Source organism: Pseudophryne corroboree, chromosome 4, assembly GCF_028390025.1.
Source record: "Pseudophryne corroboree isolate aPseCor3 chromosome 4, aPseCor3.hap2, whole genome shotgun sequence".
Taxonomy (NCBI): Eukaryota; Metazoa; Chordata; class Amphibia; order Anura; family Myobatrachidae; genus Pseudophryne; species Pseudophryne corroboree.
In genome coordinates, this window is record NC_086447.1 from 612,164,113 (window position 1) to 612,180,330 (window position 16,218).

Consider the following 16,218-nt stretch of genomic DNA (forward strand, 5'->3'; position numbering starts at 1 on the left):
TTCAAATCCACATTCTTTAGTGGTTCAAACCAATTGGATTTGAGGAAATCTAAAACTACATTTAGATCCCACGGTGCCACCTTAGGCACCACAGGAGGCTGTATATGCAGTACTCCTTTGATAAAAATCTGGACCTCAGGGACTGAGGCCAATTCTTTTTGGAAGAATATTGATAGGGCCGAAATTTGAACCTTAATAGATCCCAATTTGAGACCCATAGACAATCCTGATTGCAGGAAATGTAGGAAAACGACCCAGTTGAAATTCCTCCATCGGAGCACTCCGCTGCTCGCACCACGCAACATATTTTCGCCAAATACGGCGATAATGCTTCGCGGTGACTTCCTTCCTTGCCTTTATCAAGGTAGGAATGACTTCTTCTGGAATGCCTTTTCCTTTTAGGATCTGGCATTCAAACGCCATGCCGTCAAACGCAGCCGCGGTAAGTCTTGAAAAAGACAAGGACCCTGCTGAAGCAGGTCCCTTCTCAGAAGTAGAGGCCACGGATCGTCCGTGACCATCTCTTGAAGTTCCGGGTACCAAGTCCTTCTTGGCCAATCCGGAGCCACTAGTCTTACTCCTCTTTGCCGTATAATCCTCAATACCTTTGGTATGAGAGGCAGAGGAGGAAACACATATACCGACTGGTACACCCAATGTGTTACCAGCGCGTCCACAGCTATTGCCTGCGGATCTCTTGACCTGGCGCAATACCTGTCCAGTGTTTTGTTGAGGCGAGACGCCATCATGTCCACCATTGGTTTTACCCAACGGTTTAATAGCATGTGGAAAACTTCTGGATGAAGTCCCCACTCTCCCGGGTGAAGGTCGTGTCTGCTGAGGAAGTCTGCTTCCCAGTTGTCCACGCCCGGGATGAATACTGCTGACAGTGCTATCACGTGATTCTCCGCCCAGCGAAGGATCCTGGCAGCTTCTGCCATTGCCCTCCTGCTTCTTGTGCCGCCCTGTCTGTTTACATGGGCGACTGCCGTGATGTTGTCCGACTGGATCAACACCGGTCTTCCTTGAAGCAGAGGTTTCGCCTGGCTTAGAGCATTGTAGATTGCTCTTAGTTCCAGAATGCTTATGTGAAGAGACTTTTTCAGGCTCGACCACACTCCCTGGAAATTTCTTCCCTGTGTGACTGCTCCCCAGCCTCTCAGGCTGGCATCCGTGGTCACCAGGATCCAATCCTGCATGCCGAATCTGCGGCCCTCCAATAGATGAGCCTCCTGCAACCACCACAGAAGGGATACCCTTGTCCTCGGCGACAGGGTTATCCGCAGGTGCATCTGAAGATGCGACCCTGACCATTTGTCCAACAGATCCCTTTGCATGGAATCTGCCGAAAGGGATTGCTTCGTAAGAAGCTACCATTTTTTCCCAGGACTCTTGTGCATTGATGTACAGACACCTTTCCTGGTTTTAGGAGGTTCCTGACCAGGTCAGATAACTCCTTGGCTTTTTCTTCGGGAAGAAAAACCTTTTTCTGAACTGTGTCCAGAATCATCCCCAGGAACAGCAGACGAGTTGTCGGCATTAATTTGGATTTTGGAATATTCAGAATCCATCCGTGCTGCTTTAGCACCTCTTGAGATAGTGCTAAACCCATCTCTAGCTGTTCTCTGGACCTTGCCCTTATTAGGAGATCGTCCAAGTATGGGATAATTAATACGCCTTTTCTTCGAAGAAGAAATATTATCTCGGCCATTACCTTTGTAAAGACCCGAGGTGCCGTGGACAAACCAAACGGCAGCGTCTGAAACTGATAGTGACAGTTTTGTACAACGAACCTGAGGTACCCCTGGTGTGAGGGGTAATTGGAACGTGGAGATACGCATCCTTGATGTCCAAGGATACCATAAAGTCCCCTTCTTCCAGGTTCGCTATCACTGCTCTGAGTGACTCCATCTTGAACTTGAACTTCTTTATGTACAGGTTCAAGGACTTCAGATGTCGAATAGGCCTTACCGAGCCATCCGGCTTCGGTACCACAAAAAGAGTGGAATAATACCCCTTCCCTTGTTGTAGAAGAGGTACCTTGACTATCACCTGCTGAGAATACAGCTTGTGAATGGCTTCCAAAACCGTCTCCCTTTCTGAGGGGGACGTTGGTAAAGCAGACTTCAGGAAACGGCGAGGTGGCTCTGTCTCTAATTTCAACCTGTACCCCTGAGATATTATCTGCAGGATCCAGGGATTTACCTGCGAGTGAGCCCACTGCGCGCTGTAATTCTTGAGACGACCGCCTACCGCCCCCGAGTCCGCTTGCGAAGCCCCAGCGTCATGCTGAGGCTTTTGTAGAAGCCGGGGAGGGCTTCTGTTCCTGGGAAGGAGCTGCCTGTTGCTGTCTCTTCCCTCGTCCTCTGCCTCGTGGCAGATATGAATAGCCCTTTGCTCTCTTATTTTTAAAGGAACGAAAGGGCTGCGGTTGAAAGGTCGGTGCCTTTTTCTGTTGGGGAGTGACTTGAGGTAGAAAGGTGGATTTCCCGGCCGTAGCCGTGGCCACCAAATCCGATAGACCGACCCCAAATAACTCCTCTACGCATCGCCTGTCCACTGTCGTGTCCATAAAGCTCTTCTGGCCGAAATGGACATAGCACTTACCCGTGATGCCAGTGTGCAGATATCTCTCTGTGCATCACGCATATAAAGAAATGCATCCTTTATTTGTTCTAACGACAGTAAAATATTGTCCCTGTCCAGGGTATCAATATTTTCGATCAGGGACTCTGACCAAACTACCCCAGCACTGCACATCCAGGCAGTCGCAATAGCTGGTCGTAGTATAACACCTGCATGTGTGTATATACCTTTTTGGATATTTTCCATCCTCCTATCTGATGGATCTTTAAGTGCGGCCGTCTCAGGAGAGGGTAACGCCACTTGTTTTGATAAGCGTGTTAGCGCTTTGTCCACCCTAGGAGGTGTTTCCCAGCGCTCCCTAACCTCTGGCGGGAAAGGGTATAAAGCCAATAACTTCTTTGAAATTAGCAGTTTTTTATCGGGGCACCCCACGCTTCATCACACACGTCATTTAATTCTTCTGATTCGGTAAAAACTACTGGTAGTTTTTTCACACCCCACATAATACCCTGTTTAGTGGTACCTGTAGTATCAGCTAAATGTAACATCTCCTTTATTGCCAAAATCATATAACGTGTGGCCCTACTGGAAAATACGGTTGATTCGTCACCTTCACCACCGGAATCAGTGCCTGTGTCTGGGTCTGTGTCGACCGACTGAGGCAAGGGGCGTTTTACAGCCCCTGACGGTGTTTGAGGCGCCTGGACAGGCACTAATTGAGTGTCCGGCCGCCTCATGTCGGCAAACGACTGCTTAAGCGAGTTGACGCTATCCCGTAATTCCACAAATAAAGGCATCCATTCTGGTGTCGACCCCCTAGGAGGTGACATCCTCATATTTGGCAATTGCTCCGCCTCCACACCAATAACGTCCTCATACATGTCGACACACACGTACCGACACACAGCAGACACACAGGGAATGCTCTATACGAAGACAGGACCCACTAGCCCTTTGGGGAGACAGAGGGAGAGTCTGCCAGCACACACCAAAAAGCGCTATATATGACAGGGATAGCCTTATGATTAAGTGCTCCCTTATAGCTGCTTTTATATTAATATATTGCCATTTATTTTGCCCCCCCTCTCTGTTATACCCTGTTTCTGTAGTGCAGTGCAGGGGAGAGACCTGGGAGCCTTCCTGACCAGCGGAGCTGTGACAGAAAATGGCGCCGTGTGCTGAGGAGATAGGCCCCGCCCCTTTTTCGGCGGGCTCGTCTCCCGCTATTTAGTACATTTAGGCAGGGGTAAATATCTCCATATAGCCTCTGGGGCTATATGTGAGGTATTTTTAGCCTTTTTAAAGGTGTTCATTTGCCTCCCAGGGCGCCCCCCCCCAGCGCCCTGCACCCTCAGTGACTGCCGTGTGAAGTGTGCTGAGAGGAAAATGGCGCACAGCTGCAGTGCTGTGCGCTACCTTAAGAAGACTGCAGGAGTCTTCAGCCGCCGATTCTGGACCTCTTCTTGCTTCAGCATCTGTGAGGGGGCCGGCGGCGTGGCTCCGGTGACCATCCAGGCTGTACCTGTGATCGTCCCTCTGGAGCTTCATGTCCAGTAGCCAAGAAGCCAATCCATCCTGCACGCAGGTGAGTTCACTTCTTCTCCCCTCTGTCCCTCGTTGCAGTGATCCTGTTGCCAGCAGGAATCACTGTAAAATAAAAAACCTAAGCTAAACTCTCTAAGCAGCTCTTTATGAGAGCCACCTAGAATTGCACCCTTCTCGGCCGGGCACAAAAATCTAACTGGAGTCTGGAGGAGGGTCATAGGGGGAGGAGCCAGTACACACCACCTGACCTGTAAAAGCTTTACTTTTGTGCCCTGTCTCCTGCGGAGCCGCTATTCCCCATGGTCCTTTCAGGAACCCCAGCATCCACTTAGGACGATAGAGAAAAGGTATACCTCCAATAATTTTCTATCGGAGGAAACCCACGTATCATCACACACTTTAATTTATCTGATTCAGGAAAAACTACAAGTAGATTATTCCCACCCTACATAATACCCTTATTTGTGGTACTTGTAGTATCAGAAATATGTAACACCTCCTTCATTGCCCTTAACATGTAACGTGTGGCCCTAAAGGAAAATACGTTTGTTTCTTCACCATCGACACTGAAGTCAGTGTCCGTGTCTGTGTCTGTGTCGACCAACTGAGGTAAATGGGCGTTTTTACAAGCCCCTGACGGTGTCTGAGACGCCTGGACAGGTACTAATTTGTTTGCCGGCCGTCTCATGTCGTCAACCGACCTTGCATCGTGTTGACATTATCACGTAATTCCTAAATAAGCCATCCATTCCGGTGTCGACTCCCTAGAGAGTGACATCACCAATACAGGCAATTTGCTCCGCCTCCTCACCAACATCGTCCTTCTACATGTCGACACACACGTACCGACACACAGCACACACACAGGGAATGCTCTGATAGAGGACAGGACCCCACTAGCCCTTTGGGGAGACAGAGGGAGAGTTTGCCAGCACACACCAAAAACGCTATAATTATACAGGGACAACCCCTTATACAAGTGTTTTCCCTTATAGCATTTTCACATATGTAATCATATCGCCAAATAAGTGCCCCCCCTCTCTGTTTTAACCCTGTTTCTGTAGTGCAGTGCAGGGGAGAGCCTGGGAGCCTTCCTCACAGCAGAGCTGAGCAGGAAAATGGCGCCGTGTGCTGAGGAGAATAGGCCCCGCCCCCTAAAACGGCAGGCTCTTCTCCCGGAGTTTGTGAGATCTGGCAGGGGTTAAATACATCCATATAGCCTCAAGGGCTATATGTGATGTATTTTAGCCATAAAAAAGGTATAATACATTGCTGCCCAGGGCGCCCCCCCAGCGCCCTGCACCCTCAGTGACCGCTGGTATGAAGTGTGCCGACAACAATGGCGCACAGCTGCAGTGCTGTGCGCTACCTTATGAAGACTGAAAGTCTTCTGCCGCCTGTTTCTGGACCTCTGGACCTCTTCAACTTCGGCATCTGCAAGGGGGGTCGGCGGCACGGCTCCGGGACGAACCCCAGGGTGAGACCTGTGTTCCGACTCCCTCTGGAGCAAATGGTGTCCAGTAGCCTAAGAAGCAAATCCATCCTGCACGCAGGTGAGTTTACTTCTCTCCCCTAAGTCCCTCGTAGCAGTGAGCCTGTTGCCAGCAGGACTCACTGAAAATAAAAAACCTAACTTAAACTTTTATTCTAAGCAGCTCAGGAGAGCCACCTAGATTGCACCCTTCTCGGCCGGGCACAAAAATCTAACTGGGGCTTGGAGGAGGGTCATAGGGGGAGGAGCCAGTGCACACCACCTGATCCTAAAGCTTTTATTATTGTGCCCTGTCTCCTGCGGAGCCACTATATCCCCATGGTCCTGACGGAGTCCCCAGCATCCACTTAGGACGTTAGAGAAACTATGTTTAGTAGCTATTGCACTAAAGCAACCTAGTCTTATTTTTGTAAAGACAAAGCTAATTTTTAAATATTCAAATGTAAACAAAGACACAGCTCCATCAAATGCAGCTTTTTATAAATCATAATTGTACTGATCCAGAAAAAAGTTTAAGAGAAAGTTACTTACATGGGATTTCTATATATGAGGATTCTGGTTTCAACTATGTCCTATGGGCCCTATTTAGTATGGATCAAATCTGAGATGCGATCGCCTACTGCCGAAATTACCTACTAGTGCACCTGCGCAATGCCCAATCTGCACATGTGCGGACCGGTCAATGCAAATCGCTTTCCATTGATGTGAATGCCTCTGTATAATTGACAGGCAAAGGAGTTCGTGGGTTGGTCAGGGGCGGCAACGCAGCGTTGCTGGGTGTGGTGGTGGAAACGGGTACGGCTTGGGGGCGGCCGCGATAAGGAAAATGTCGGTGTCCCGACTGCCTTCACAGCCAGGCTGCACAGGCAAGGGGCTTCCCTTATTCACCGATACAATCACAATTGAATTGTGATTGCATCACTGGCTGCCATTAGCATGCTGGGCAACCCCCAGTATGCGATCGCCAGCAGTTGCAGTTTTGCTAATTTAGCAAAACTGCAACTAAAGCTGAATGAGGGTCTTTGGCTGTACATAGGGACTAATTCAGATCTGATCGCTAGAGAGAGTTTTTTGCATCCCTGCGATCAGGTAGTCGCCGCCTACATGGGGAGGGGGATTTCACTTGCAGGTGTGCAATCGCATGTGCAGGAGAGCTACACAAACAGCAGTTTGTGCAGTCTCTGCACTGCCCAGGACTTACTCAGCCGCTGCGATGATCGGGGCCGGAGCTGACGTCACGATTCCTCCCACAAAACACCAGGTCCCTCCTGCGTTTTTCCGGACACTCCCTGAAAATGGTCAGTTGCCACCCACAAACGCCCTCTGCCAGTTAATCTACTTGCGGTCGCTGGTGCGATAGTTTTTTCGCACCATCCCATCGCTTCCTGTCGCTACAGACCAGCGCGCCTGCGCATTGCGGTGCATATGCATGCGCAGTTCAGACCTGATCGCCCGCTGTGTGAAAACACACAGCAGCGATCAGGTCTGAATTAGCCCGATAGACACGCCCAATATGTCTGTGAATGTAGTCTTTCACAGACATACTGCAGCACAGCTAATGCAGATATATCCTACAAATATAACGATATGTTTGGCTTTGTGTACGGGTGACCTGACGACCGTCTGTACACTGGCTGTGGGGACCGCTGACACTGATGTCACAGCTGGGCAGGCAAACTTAAATGCCTGCCCAGCTGTGACGTCTGGCCCAACATATAGCTTACCCAATTAGCTGCTCAGACATTGTGACGGGGGTTGGCAGATAAATCTTTGCGGTGTGTACCCAGCCCTAGAAACTAGGTGGTGCTATGACGATTGCAACCTACAATGTAAATGCATCCTGTATAATATAAATAATATAATAATATAAAATTTTGTCTAAACAAATCAATCTCTACTGTCACACAGATGTCATACAGTACTAAACATACCTGGTAACCTTCTAAGAAGGGCTGAAACATTCTGAATAAAAACACAGCCGTATCTGTCCCTTTCTCAGTCATGACCACTTCATGTGGAGTTACATGAATTACATCACACTTGGACAGCAGAAAGCAACCTTCTTCAAAATCCTGCCAAGGAAGAAATGGCACTTAGTAAACAGTCACAATTCACTGTGGTTTACCATACTGGACCTATACTGAGCACAAATGACAAGCAAGGCACATACTGTAGTGGTTTAAGTTGAAAAAATAAAATCACATACTTTGGGGGGGATTCAACTGTTGTTAGCCGCGGCAGTCAGCAGATGGCGCTCAATGGAGCTACTTAATTGTAGCTCCGTTCGGGGCGTGATCGGGAGCCAGCTCCAGCATTTTAACTTGGGGGTGGTGAGGTGAAATGCGCAGATGAAAAGTGACCTGTTTAAGCGCTAAAACTGGACTTTTCGCATTTCACTGAACCTGTATGTTTTGTATGTTTTCGGGAGAGAATATATATTTTTTTTTTGCAGGCGACCAATTTGGATAGCCTTAAAAAAAAAAAAAAAAAAAACGGATGAAACATCGGGAAAAACGGACGTTGTTTCTTCACCTCTAATTGAATACCCCCTGTAGCAGAGCTTTTATCCCCCCATTTATCAATCCCCTTCCCCCCCAAGCCTGGCAACACTACAGGACGGCTGTGGTTCAGGGAAACTTCACACCATGGAAGCTGAGTGTATTCTGGGTGGGAGCAGTTTGTGTATGCAGCAGTTTTAAGCAAAATAACTAATGGGTATTTCTTGCAGTTTATGTTTAAAAGTCTGTGGGGCAGATGTACTAATACTTGGAGTGATAAATTGGAGAGAGATAAACTATTAAATCATAATCATTAATCACCTATAACGTGGCAGTTATGGAGCTGATTGGCTCGTACTTTAGCTCTCTTCACTTTATCACTCTCCAAGGCTTAGCACATCTTCCTCTGTGACAGCGAGTCTGAAATCATTGAGTGACTCCAGGCACTGTTACGTGTAAGCTTCTGACAAAGTGCAGGCCAGCTCGTTGAAGAGAGAAGTTTATTGCAAATGGAGAACAGTTTTAGTGCAGAGAACATAATTTTAATGCATACTGTCGAAGTCGGAAAAATATCATGCTACACGTTGCCATATATTCACCCCATGCGCTTGCCCGCTGCACGTGCACATTTTCTCCCGTGCGTGCAGATATTCGCAGTTGCGTGCCGGCGCCTCCGCGGCCGTGCGCTCGAGCGCGTGGTATGTGCATTTACGGTAGGGTTTGTGTGCGTCTAGCGGGCGACTCAATCGTTAAATAATAAATCCAAATAGTATGTTTTATAGATCATGTTCCCCTTAATAATAACTGTAAGTTTGTTTATTGTAGCTGGTCCCTGAACAAAGGAATTCCTCTTTGCATGATACGAAGAGTCAGATAGGGTCTGAGCAATGGTTCCTGGTACCTAACTAAAGAACATTTTAATAGGAACAATCCGGTGCTGGTTAGGTAAAGATTAATCGCTCCTGCGAATAGTTATGTCCATTAGTAGTTTCTGGACATTTACTATATTTGCAGTTCATTATCCATGCGGCGGGAATTCTGAGATTCCCTCCCTCCTGAGCTGTTTGATATAGTCACAGCCCACCTGTTTAAACCAACCTATGACCTTTTGTTATAATGCGAGGAGACATTCCTGTGTCCAATGAACAATGAGATTATAGGTCCCTTTGTAGTGTACTGTAAGCAGTGTATATAAGATCAGCCAGCCTGGCCCAGTTCAGTCTTCTCTCCACAACGGTTTTCATCATTGACTAACCCAGAGCTGGTAACCAGGACTAGCGCAGCGAATCATTCCCCGGTGTGTAAGTACTCTCTCTGTGACCATTCTTAATCTCTGATTGTAATTGTGCCACGATCTCTCTCTCTCTCTCTCATTGTATGTTATTATTTGCGATTGTGCCGCTATTGTGTATTTATGTGTAGTTATTCTGTTAGATTTGATGTTAGCATGTAGAGTATAAGCTGTAACTGTGTACCCCTTTTGATATATCCAAAAGCTCGTTAGTAAAGGTTTTGGAGCCTCAGCAGGGTGTCTGTGTCTCTCTAGCTAGTACAAAGGGTTTCTGAGTATCTCAATTGCTCAAACAGCTTGCATACTCACAAAGGTTCAGTGTTATACCATTATAGTACCACGGTATTAAGGTTTACAGTGTAAGCATATTTTGTGTTTAAAGTTTATAAAGGTTACTGTCTGTGTGTATGCTCGCTGTGGGTATTCCATACACCCAGCACAGCGTGTGTACTTAATTTGCGTACCACGTGCGAGGTCTTCATACGCAAATAGCGTACGGAGTGCGTAGCATGTGCACGTGGTTTAGCAGCCATTACGGCTACACGGTATTAGTATATAGCTAATGTTAAAAGGTAGATATCTGACTCTATCAATATTGAAGATGCTGCAGCACCGCCTGCCCAAACTGTGTATCCTCTTTGGCCAGGGTATGAAACTTGTAGAACTTCACAAAAGTGTTCTTCCTCGACCAGGTAGCAGCTCGGCATAGTTGCAAGGCCGAGACTCCACGAGCAGCCGCCCAGGAAGAGCCCACAGATCTTGTAGAGTGGGCTTTCAGAGACTTAGAAACAGGTAAGGCTGCCGACACATAGGCCTGTTGGATAGTAAGCCTAAGCCAACGAGCAATGGACTTCTTCTTAGCAAGACAAACCCTTTTCTGCGCATCATAGAGCACGAACAAGGAATCCGTCTTTCTGATCCAAGCCATCCGCTTGACATAGATCTTCAAGGCTCTCACCGCATCTAATGCTTCCGGAGGAGCAGAGGTGCCAGAACTGGACGGAAACACAATAAGTTGATTCAGGTGAAACACAGAGACAACCTTCGGCAGGAACTGCTGCCTAGTCCTGAGCTCATCTCTGTCCTCTGAAAAGACCAAGTATGGACTTTTACACGATAAGGCCCCCAATTCTGAGACACGCCTAGCAGAAGCCAGGGCCAGTAACATCACTGTCTTCCACTTGAGGTATTTGTCTTCTACTGTCATCAGAGGCTCAAACCAGGAGGACTGTAGAAATTCCAATACCACATTGAAATCCCAGGGCGCCGTAGGCGGCACAAAAGGAGGTTGTATGTGGAGTACCCCTTGCAAGAAGGTCTGAACTTCTGGCAACAGTGCCAATTTCTTCTGGAAGAAAATGGAGAGAACTGAAATCTGGACCTTAACGGAACCCAGATGCAAACCCTTATCAACACCAGCCTGCAGGAAACATAAGAAACGTCCCAAGTGGAACTCTGCAGGTAGATACGTGCCTTCCTCACACCAAGGGACATATCTTCTCCAGATACTGTATGATGATAGTGTTTTGACGTCATAGGCTTCCCGGCCTGAACCATGGTAGCAATAACCTTTTTGGAAAGAGCCTTGTGAGCTAGGATGTTCCGCTGAACTACCATGCCATCAAATGAAGTCGCTGTAAGTCCGGGTAGAAGAACGGTCCTTGTTGAAGATCGCTTCTTAGTGATAGAGGCCAAGGGTCTTCGATAGACATGTCCAGAAGATCCACGTACCACGGCCTCCGGGGCAATCAGAACTGCCTGGACTCCTTGAATTCTGATTTGCTTGAGCACCCTTGGAAGCAACGGAATCTGGTAAGGCCAAGGCGACATCAGTGCATCCATGCCCTCCTCTGAGGGTCCCTGGTTCATGAGCAATACCAGTGAAGCATCTTGTTGAGACGAGAAGCCATCAAGTCTATCTGCGAGCAGGCCCACCGGTGGATGATGTGTTGGAACACCTGCTGTTGGCGACCCCACTCCCGCGGGTGGAGATCATGACGATTCAGGAAGTCCGCTTCCCAATTGTCCACACCTGGAATGAAGATTGCCGACATTGCTCAGGCATTTCTTTCCGTATTTTTGACACCTCTTGCATGCCCTGGATCTGCGCCCCTTAGGTGACAGCACCCCATCCTCGCAGACTCGCATCCATCGTGAGGAGGGTCTAATCCTGAATCCCGAAACTCTGGCCTTCCAGTAGGTTGGAGGACTGCAGCCACCACAGGAGGGAAATCCTGGCCTGAGGTGACAGCCGAATCATCCAGTGCATCTGGAGATGTGAACCGGACCACTTGCTCATGAGATCCAATTGAAATGTTCTGGCATGGAACCTCCCATATTGATGGAACCTCCCATGCAAAGATGGATAGATACACAAGCAGGTCGGAGCACTATGTGGACCATTTACTGAAGTGTTCTCGCCTTGTCTTTCGGGAGGAACACCTTCAGGGCCACAATATCTGGTAACATCCCCAAGAACAGGAGCCGCTGAGTCAGTTCCAGGTGGGACTTCCGTAGATTGAGATTACACCCATGGCGTGACAGAAGCTGGATAGTGTGGTCGATATGGAGCAATGGGGGTCATTTAGACTTGATCACAGCATGCTTTCGCTCGCACAGCTGCGACTGGGTCACTACTGCGCATGTGCGGGGGCCATAATGCGCACGCGTGATGTCGCCGGGCAACAACGAAGGGAACGAAGAAAGTGATAGCAGCGGTGATCGCTTGAAGATAGACAGGCGGTGGGTGTTCCTGGGCGGCAACACAGCGTTCGGACCCATTTTCTAAGAAAAACGCAGGCGTGTTTGAAGAAACACAGGCGTGTCCAGGGCGGGTGTTTGACGTCAGAGCCAGGACCGAACAGGCTGAAAACGTCGCAGCTGGTATTTATGTCTAGACCTACTTAGAAACTGCACAATTTTTTTTCCCATAGCAGGGCTGCACAAGCTGCAAAAAGCAAAAAGCAGCTACGCGCAATCAACTCGGAATGACCCACAATAAAAGCTCCTTGGATCTTGCTTTTATCAGAAGATCATCCAGGTAAGGGACAACATTGACCCCCTGGACCCGAAGTTGGAACATCACCTCCGCCCTCACCTTCGTGAATACCCTCGGAGCCGTAGACAGGCCAAATGGTAGTGCCTGGAACTGGTAGTGATCATCCAGTAGGGCAAACCTCAGAAAAGCCTGATGAGGTGGCCAAATTGGAATATGAACGTAGGAGTCTTTGATATCCAGGAAACCAGGAACTGCCGTTCTTCCAGACCCGCAATCACTGCCCTCAGGGATTCTATTTTGAACTTGAAAACTTTTAGGTAAGGATTCAAGGACTTTAGGTTCAGAATGGGCCGTACCGAGCTGTCCGGCTCTGGAACCACAAACAGGTTGGAGTAATAACCCCTGCCTCGTTGTTGTATCGGTACTGGGACAATGACATGGGACTGGACCAACTGATTTCAACAGATTGACCACCCGTGAATCCTGGTTAAGCGAATTAAGGGCTCCATCCACAAGTCCCACATGCCTAACGGAATCGCTCTGTTTTAGCTCCTCCTTCAATGTCTCCAGCTTCTTCTGCAAAAGCCTGATGAAGGGAATGACCTTACTCAGGCTGGCAGTGTCTGAACTGACTTCACGTGTGGCAAGTTCAAAGGGTTGCAGAACCTTGCACAACGTTGAAATCATTCTCCACTGCGCTTGAGTCAGGTGCATTCCCCCTCCTTTGCCTATATGTGGCCAGATGTATAGGCTTGAATGGCCTTTTGCTGCTCCTCCATCCTCTGAAGCATATAGAGGGTTGAATTCCACCTCGTTACCACCTCTTGCTTCAGATGATGGCAGGGCAGGTTCAGGAATGTTTGGTGGTGCTCCAGTCTTCTGTACGCAGTGCCTGAATGCCGAAAGTGGCCCGCAATTCTTCGGGCCACCGACAGCATCTCTTGCACGCCCCTGTCATTTTTTGAATAATTCTGCACCACCAAATTCAAGGTATGTGCAAAACATGGGACGTGCTGGAATTTGCCCAGATGTAATGCACGCACAATATTGCTGGCGTTGTCTGATGTCACAAATCCCCAGGAGAGTCCAATTGGGGTAAGCCATTCTGCGATGATCTTCCTCAGTTCCCGTAAGAGGTTTTCAGCTGTGTGCCTGTTATGGAAAGCGGTGATACAAAGCATAGCCTGCCTAGGAACGAGTTGGCGTTTGCGAGATGCTGCTACTGGTGCCGCCACTGCTGTTCTTGCTGCGGGAGGCAATACATCTACCCAGTGGGCTGTCCCAGTCATATAGTCCTGAGTCTGCCCTGCTCCACTTGTCCACATGTCCGTGGTTAAGTGGACATTGGGTACAACTGCATTTTTTAGGACACTGGTGAGTCTTTTTCTGAGGTCTGTGTACATTTTCGGTATCGCCTGCCTAGAGAAATGGAACCTAGATGGTATTTGGTACCGGGGACACAGTACCTCAATCAAGTCTATAGTTGCCTCTGAATGAACGATGGATACCGGAACCACGTTTCTCACCGCCCAGGTTGCCAACGCCTGAGTTATCTGCTTTGCAGCAGGATGACTGCTGTGATATTTCATCTTCCTCGCAAAGGACTGTTGGACAGTCAATTGCTTACTGGAAGTAGTACAAGTGGTCTTCCGACTTCCCCTCTGGGATGACCATCGACTCCCAGCAGCAACAACAGCAGCGCCAGCAGCAGTAGGCGTTACACTCAAGGATGCATCGGAGGAATCCCAGGCAGGAGAGGACTCGTCAGACTTGCGAGTGACATGGCCTGCAGGATTATTGGCTTTCCTGGGTAAGGAGGAAATTGACACTGAGGGAGTTGGTGGTGTGGTTTGCAGGAGCTTGGTTACAAGAGGAGGGGATTTAGTGGTCAGTGGACTGCTTCCGCTGTCATCCAAAGTTTTTGAACTTGTCACTGACTTATGATGAATGCGCTGCAGGTGACGTATAAGGGAGGATGTTCCGAGGTGGTTAACGTCCTTACCCCTACTTATTACAGCTTGACAAAGGCAACACACGGCTTGACACCTGTTGTCCGCATTTGTGTTGAAATAATTCCACACCGAAGAGCTGATTTTTTCTGTATTTTGACTAGGCATGTCAATGGCCATATTCGTCCCATGGACAACAGGTGTCTCCCCGGGTGCCTGACTTAAACAAACCACCTCACCATCAGAATCCTCCTTGTCAATTTCCTCCCCAGCGCCAGCAACACCCATATCCTCATCCTGGTGTACTTCAACAGTGACATCTTCAATTTGACTATCAGGAACTGGACTGCGGGTGCTCCTTCCAGCACTTGCAGGGGGCGTGCAAATGGTGGAAGGCGCAAGCTCTTCCCGTCCAGTGTTGGGAAGGTCAGGCATCGCAACCGACACAATTGGACTCTCCTTGGGGATTTGTGAGTTAGAAGAATGCACAGTTCTTTGCTGTGCTTTTGCCAGCTTAAGTCTTTTCATTTTATTAGCGAGAGGATGAGTGCTTCCATCCTCATGTGAAGCTGAACCACTAGCCATGAACATAGGCCAGGGCCTCAGCCGTTCCTTGCCACTCCGTGTCGTAAATGGCATATTGGCAAGTTTACGCTTCTCATCAGACGCTTTCAATTTAGATTTTTGGGTCATTTTACTGAACTTTTGTTTTTTGGATTTTACATGCTCTCTACTATGACATTGGGCATCGGCCTTGGCAGACGACGTTGATGGCATTTCATCGTCTCGGCCATGACTAGTGGCCGCAGCTTCAGCACGAGGTGGAAGTGGATCTTGATCTTTCCCTATTTTACCCTCCACATTTTTGTTCTCCATTTTTTAATGTGTGGAATTATATGCCAGTATCAATAGCAATGTCCTACTACTATATATCCTGCGCACAACTAAAATGCACCACAGGTATAGAATGTAGATGGATAGTATACTTAATGACGACACAGAGGTAGGCACAGCAGTGGCCTTCCATATCGTACTGCTATATATAGTATACTGGTGGACACTGTGTCGGCAAACTGCAAAACTAAAATGCACCACAGGTATAGAATGTAGATGGATAGTATACTTAATGACGACACAGAGGTGGGCACAGCAGTGGCCTTCCGTATCGTACTGCTATATATAGTATACTGGTGGACACTGTGTCAGCAAACTGCAAAACTAAAATGCACCACAGGTATAGAATGTAGATGGATAGTATACTTAATGACGACACAGAGGTAGGCACAGCAGTGGCCTTCCGTATCGCACTGCTATATATAGTATACTGGTCGTCACTCTGCACTGTACTCCTCCTATATAATATTAATTATACTGGTGGTCCCCAGTCCCCACAATAAAGCAGCACACGGAGCACAGATATGGAGTGTTTTTCAGGCAGACAACGTATACTGGTGGTCACTGTCAGCAAAACTCTGCACTGTACTCCTGCTATATAAATAATACATACAGCTGCTCCCCAGTCCCCACAATTAAGCAGTGTGAGCACAGATATATTTATTATGCAGCACTCTGAGCACAGATATGGAGCGTTTTTTTCAGGCAGAGAACGGACTGGTGGTCACTGATCAGCAAAACTCTGCACTGTACTCCTACTAACAGCTGCTCCCCAGTCCTCCCCACAATTAAGCAATCAAGTTCAACAATGAATAAAGTGAATAAACGGAGAGGACGCCAGCCACGTCCTCTCCCTATCATCTCCAATGCACAAGTGAAAATGGCGGCGACGCGCGGCTGCTTATATAGAATCCGAATCTCGCGAGAATCCGACAGCGGGATGATGACGTTCGGGCGCGCTCGGG

General features: G+C 48.3%; 1 protein-coding gene across 2 annotated transcripts in view; it reads right to left on the minus strand.

The window, feature by feature from the left end:
- The window catches only part of GNPAT (glyceronephosphate O-acyltransferase), a 255,633-nt gene that overhangs the window by 33,937 nt on the left and 205,478 nt on the right, over positions 1-16,218 (minus strand). For both annotated transcript variants that reach the window (XM_063917641.1, XM_063917639.1), the window contains exon 12: positions 7,555-7,695. In XM_063917641.1, the coding sequence (XP_063773711.1) occupies positions 7,555-7,695 (141 nt within the window). The remainder of the gene's footprint in view (positions 1-7,554; positions 7,696-16,218) is intronic.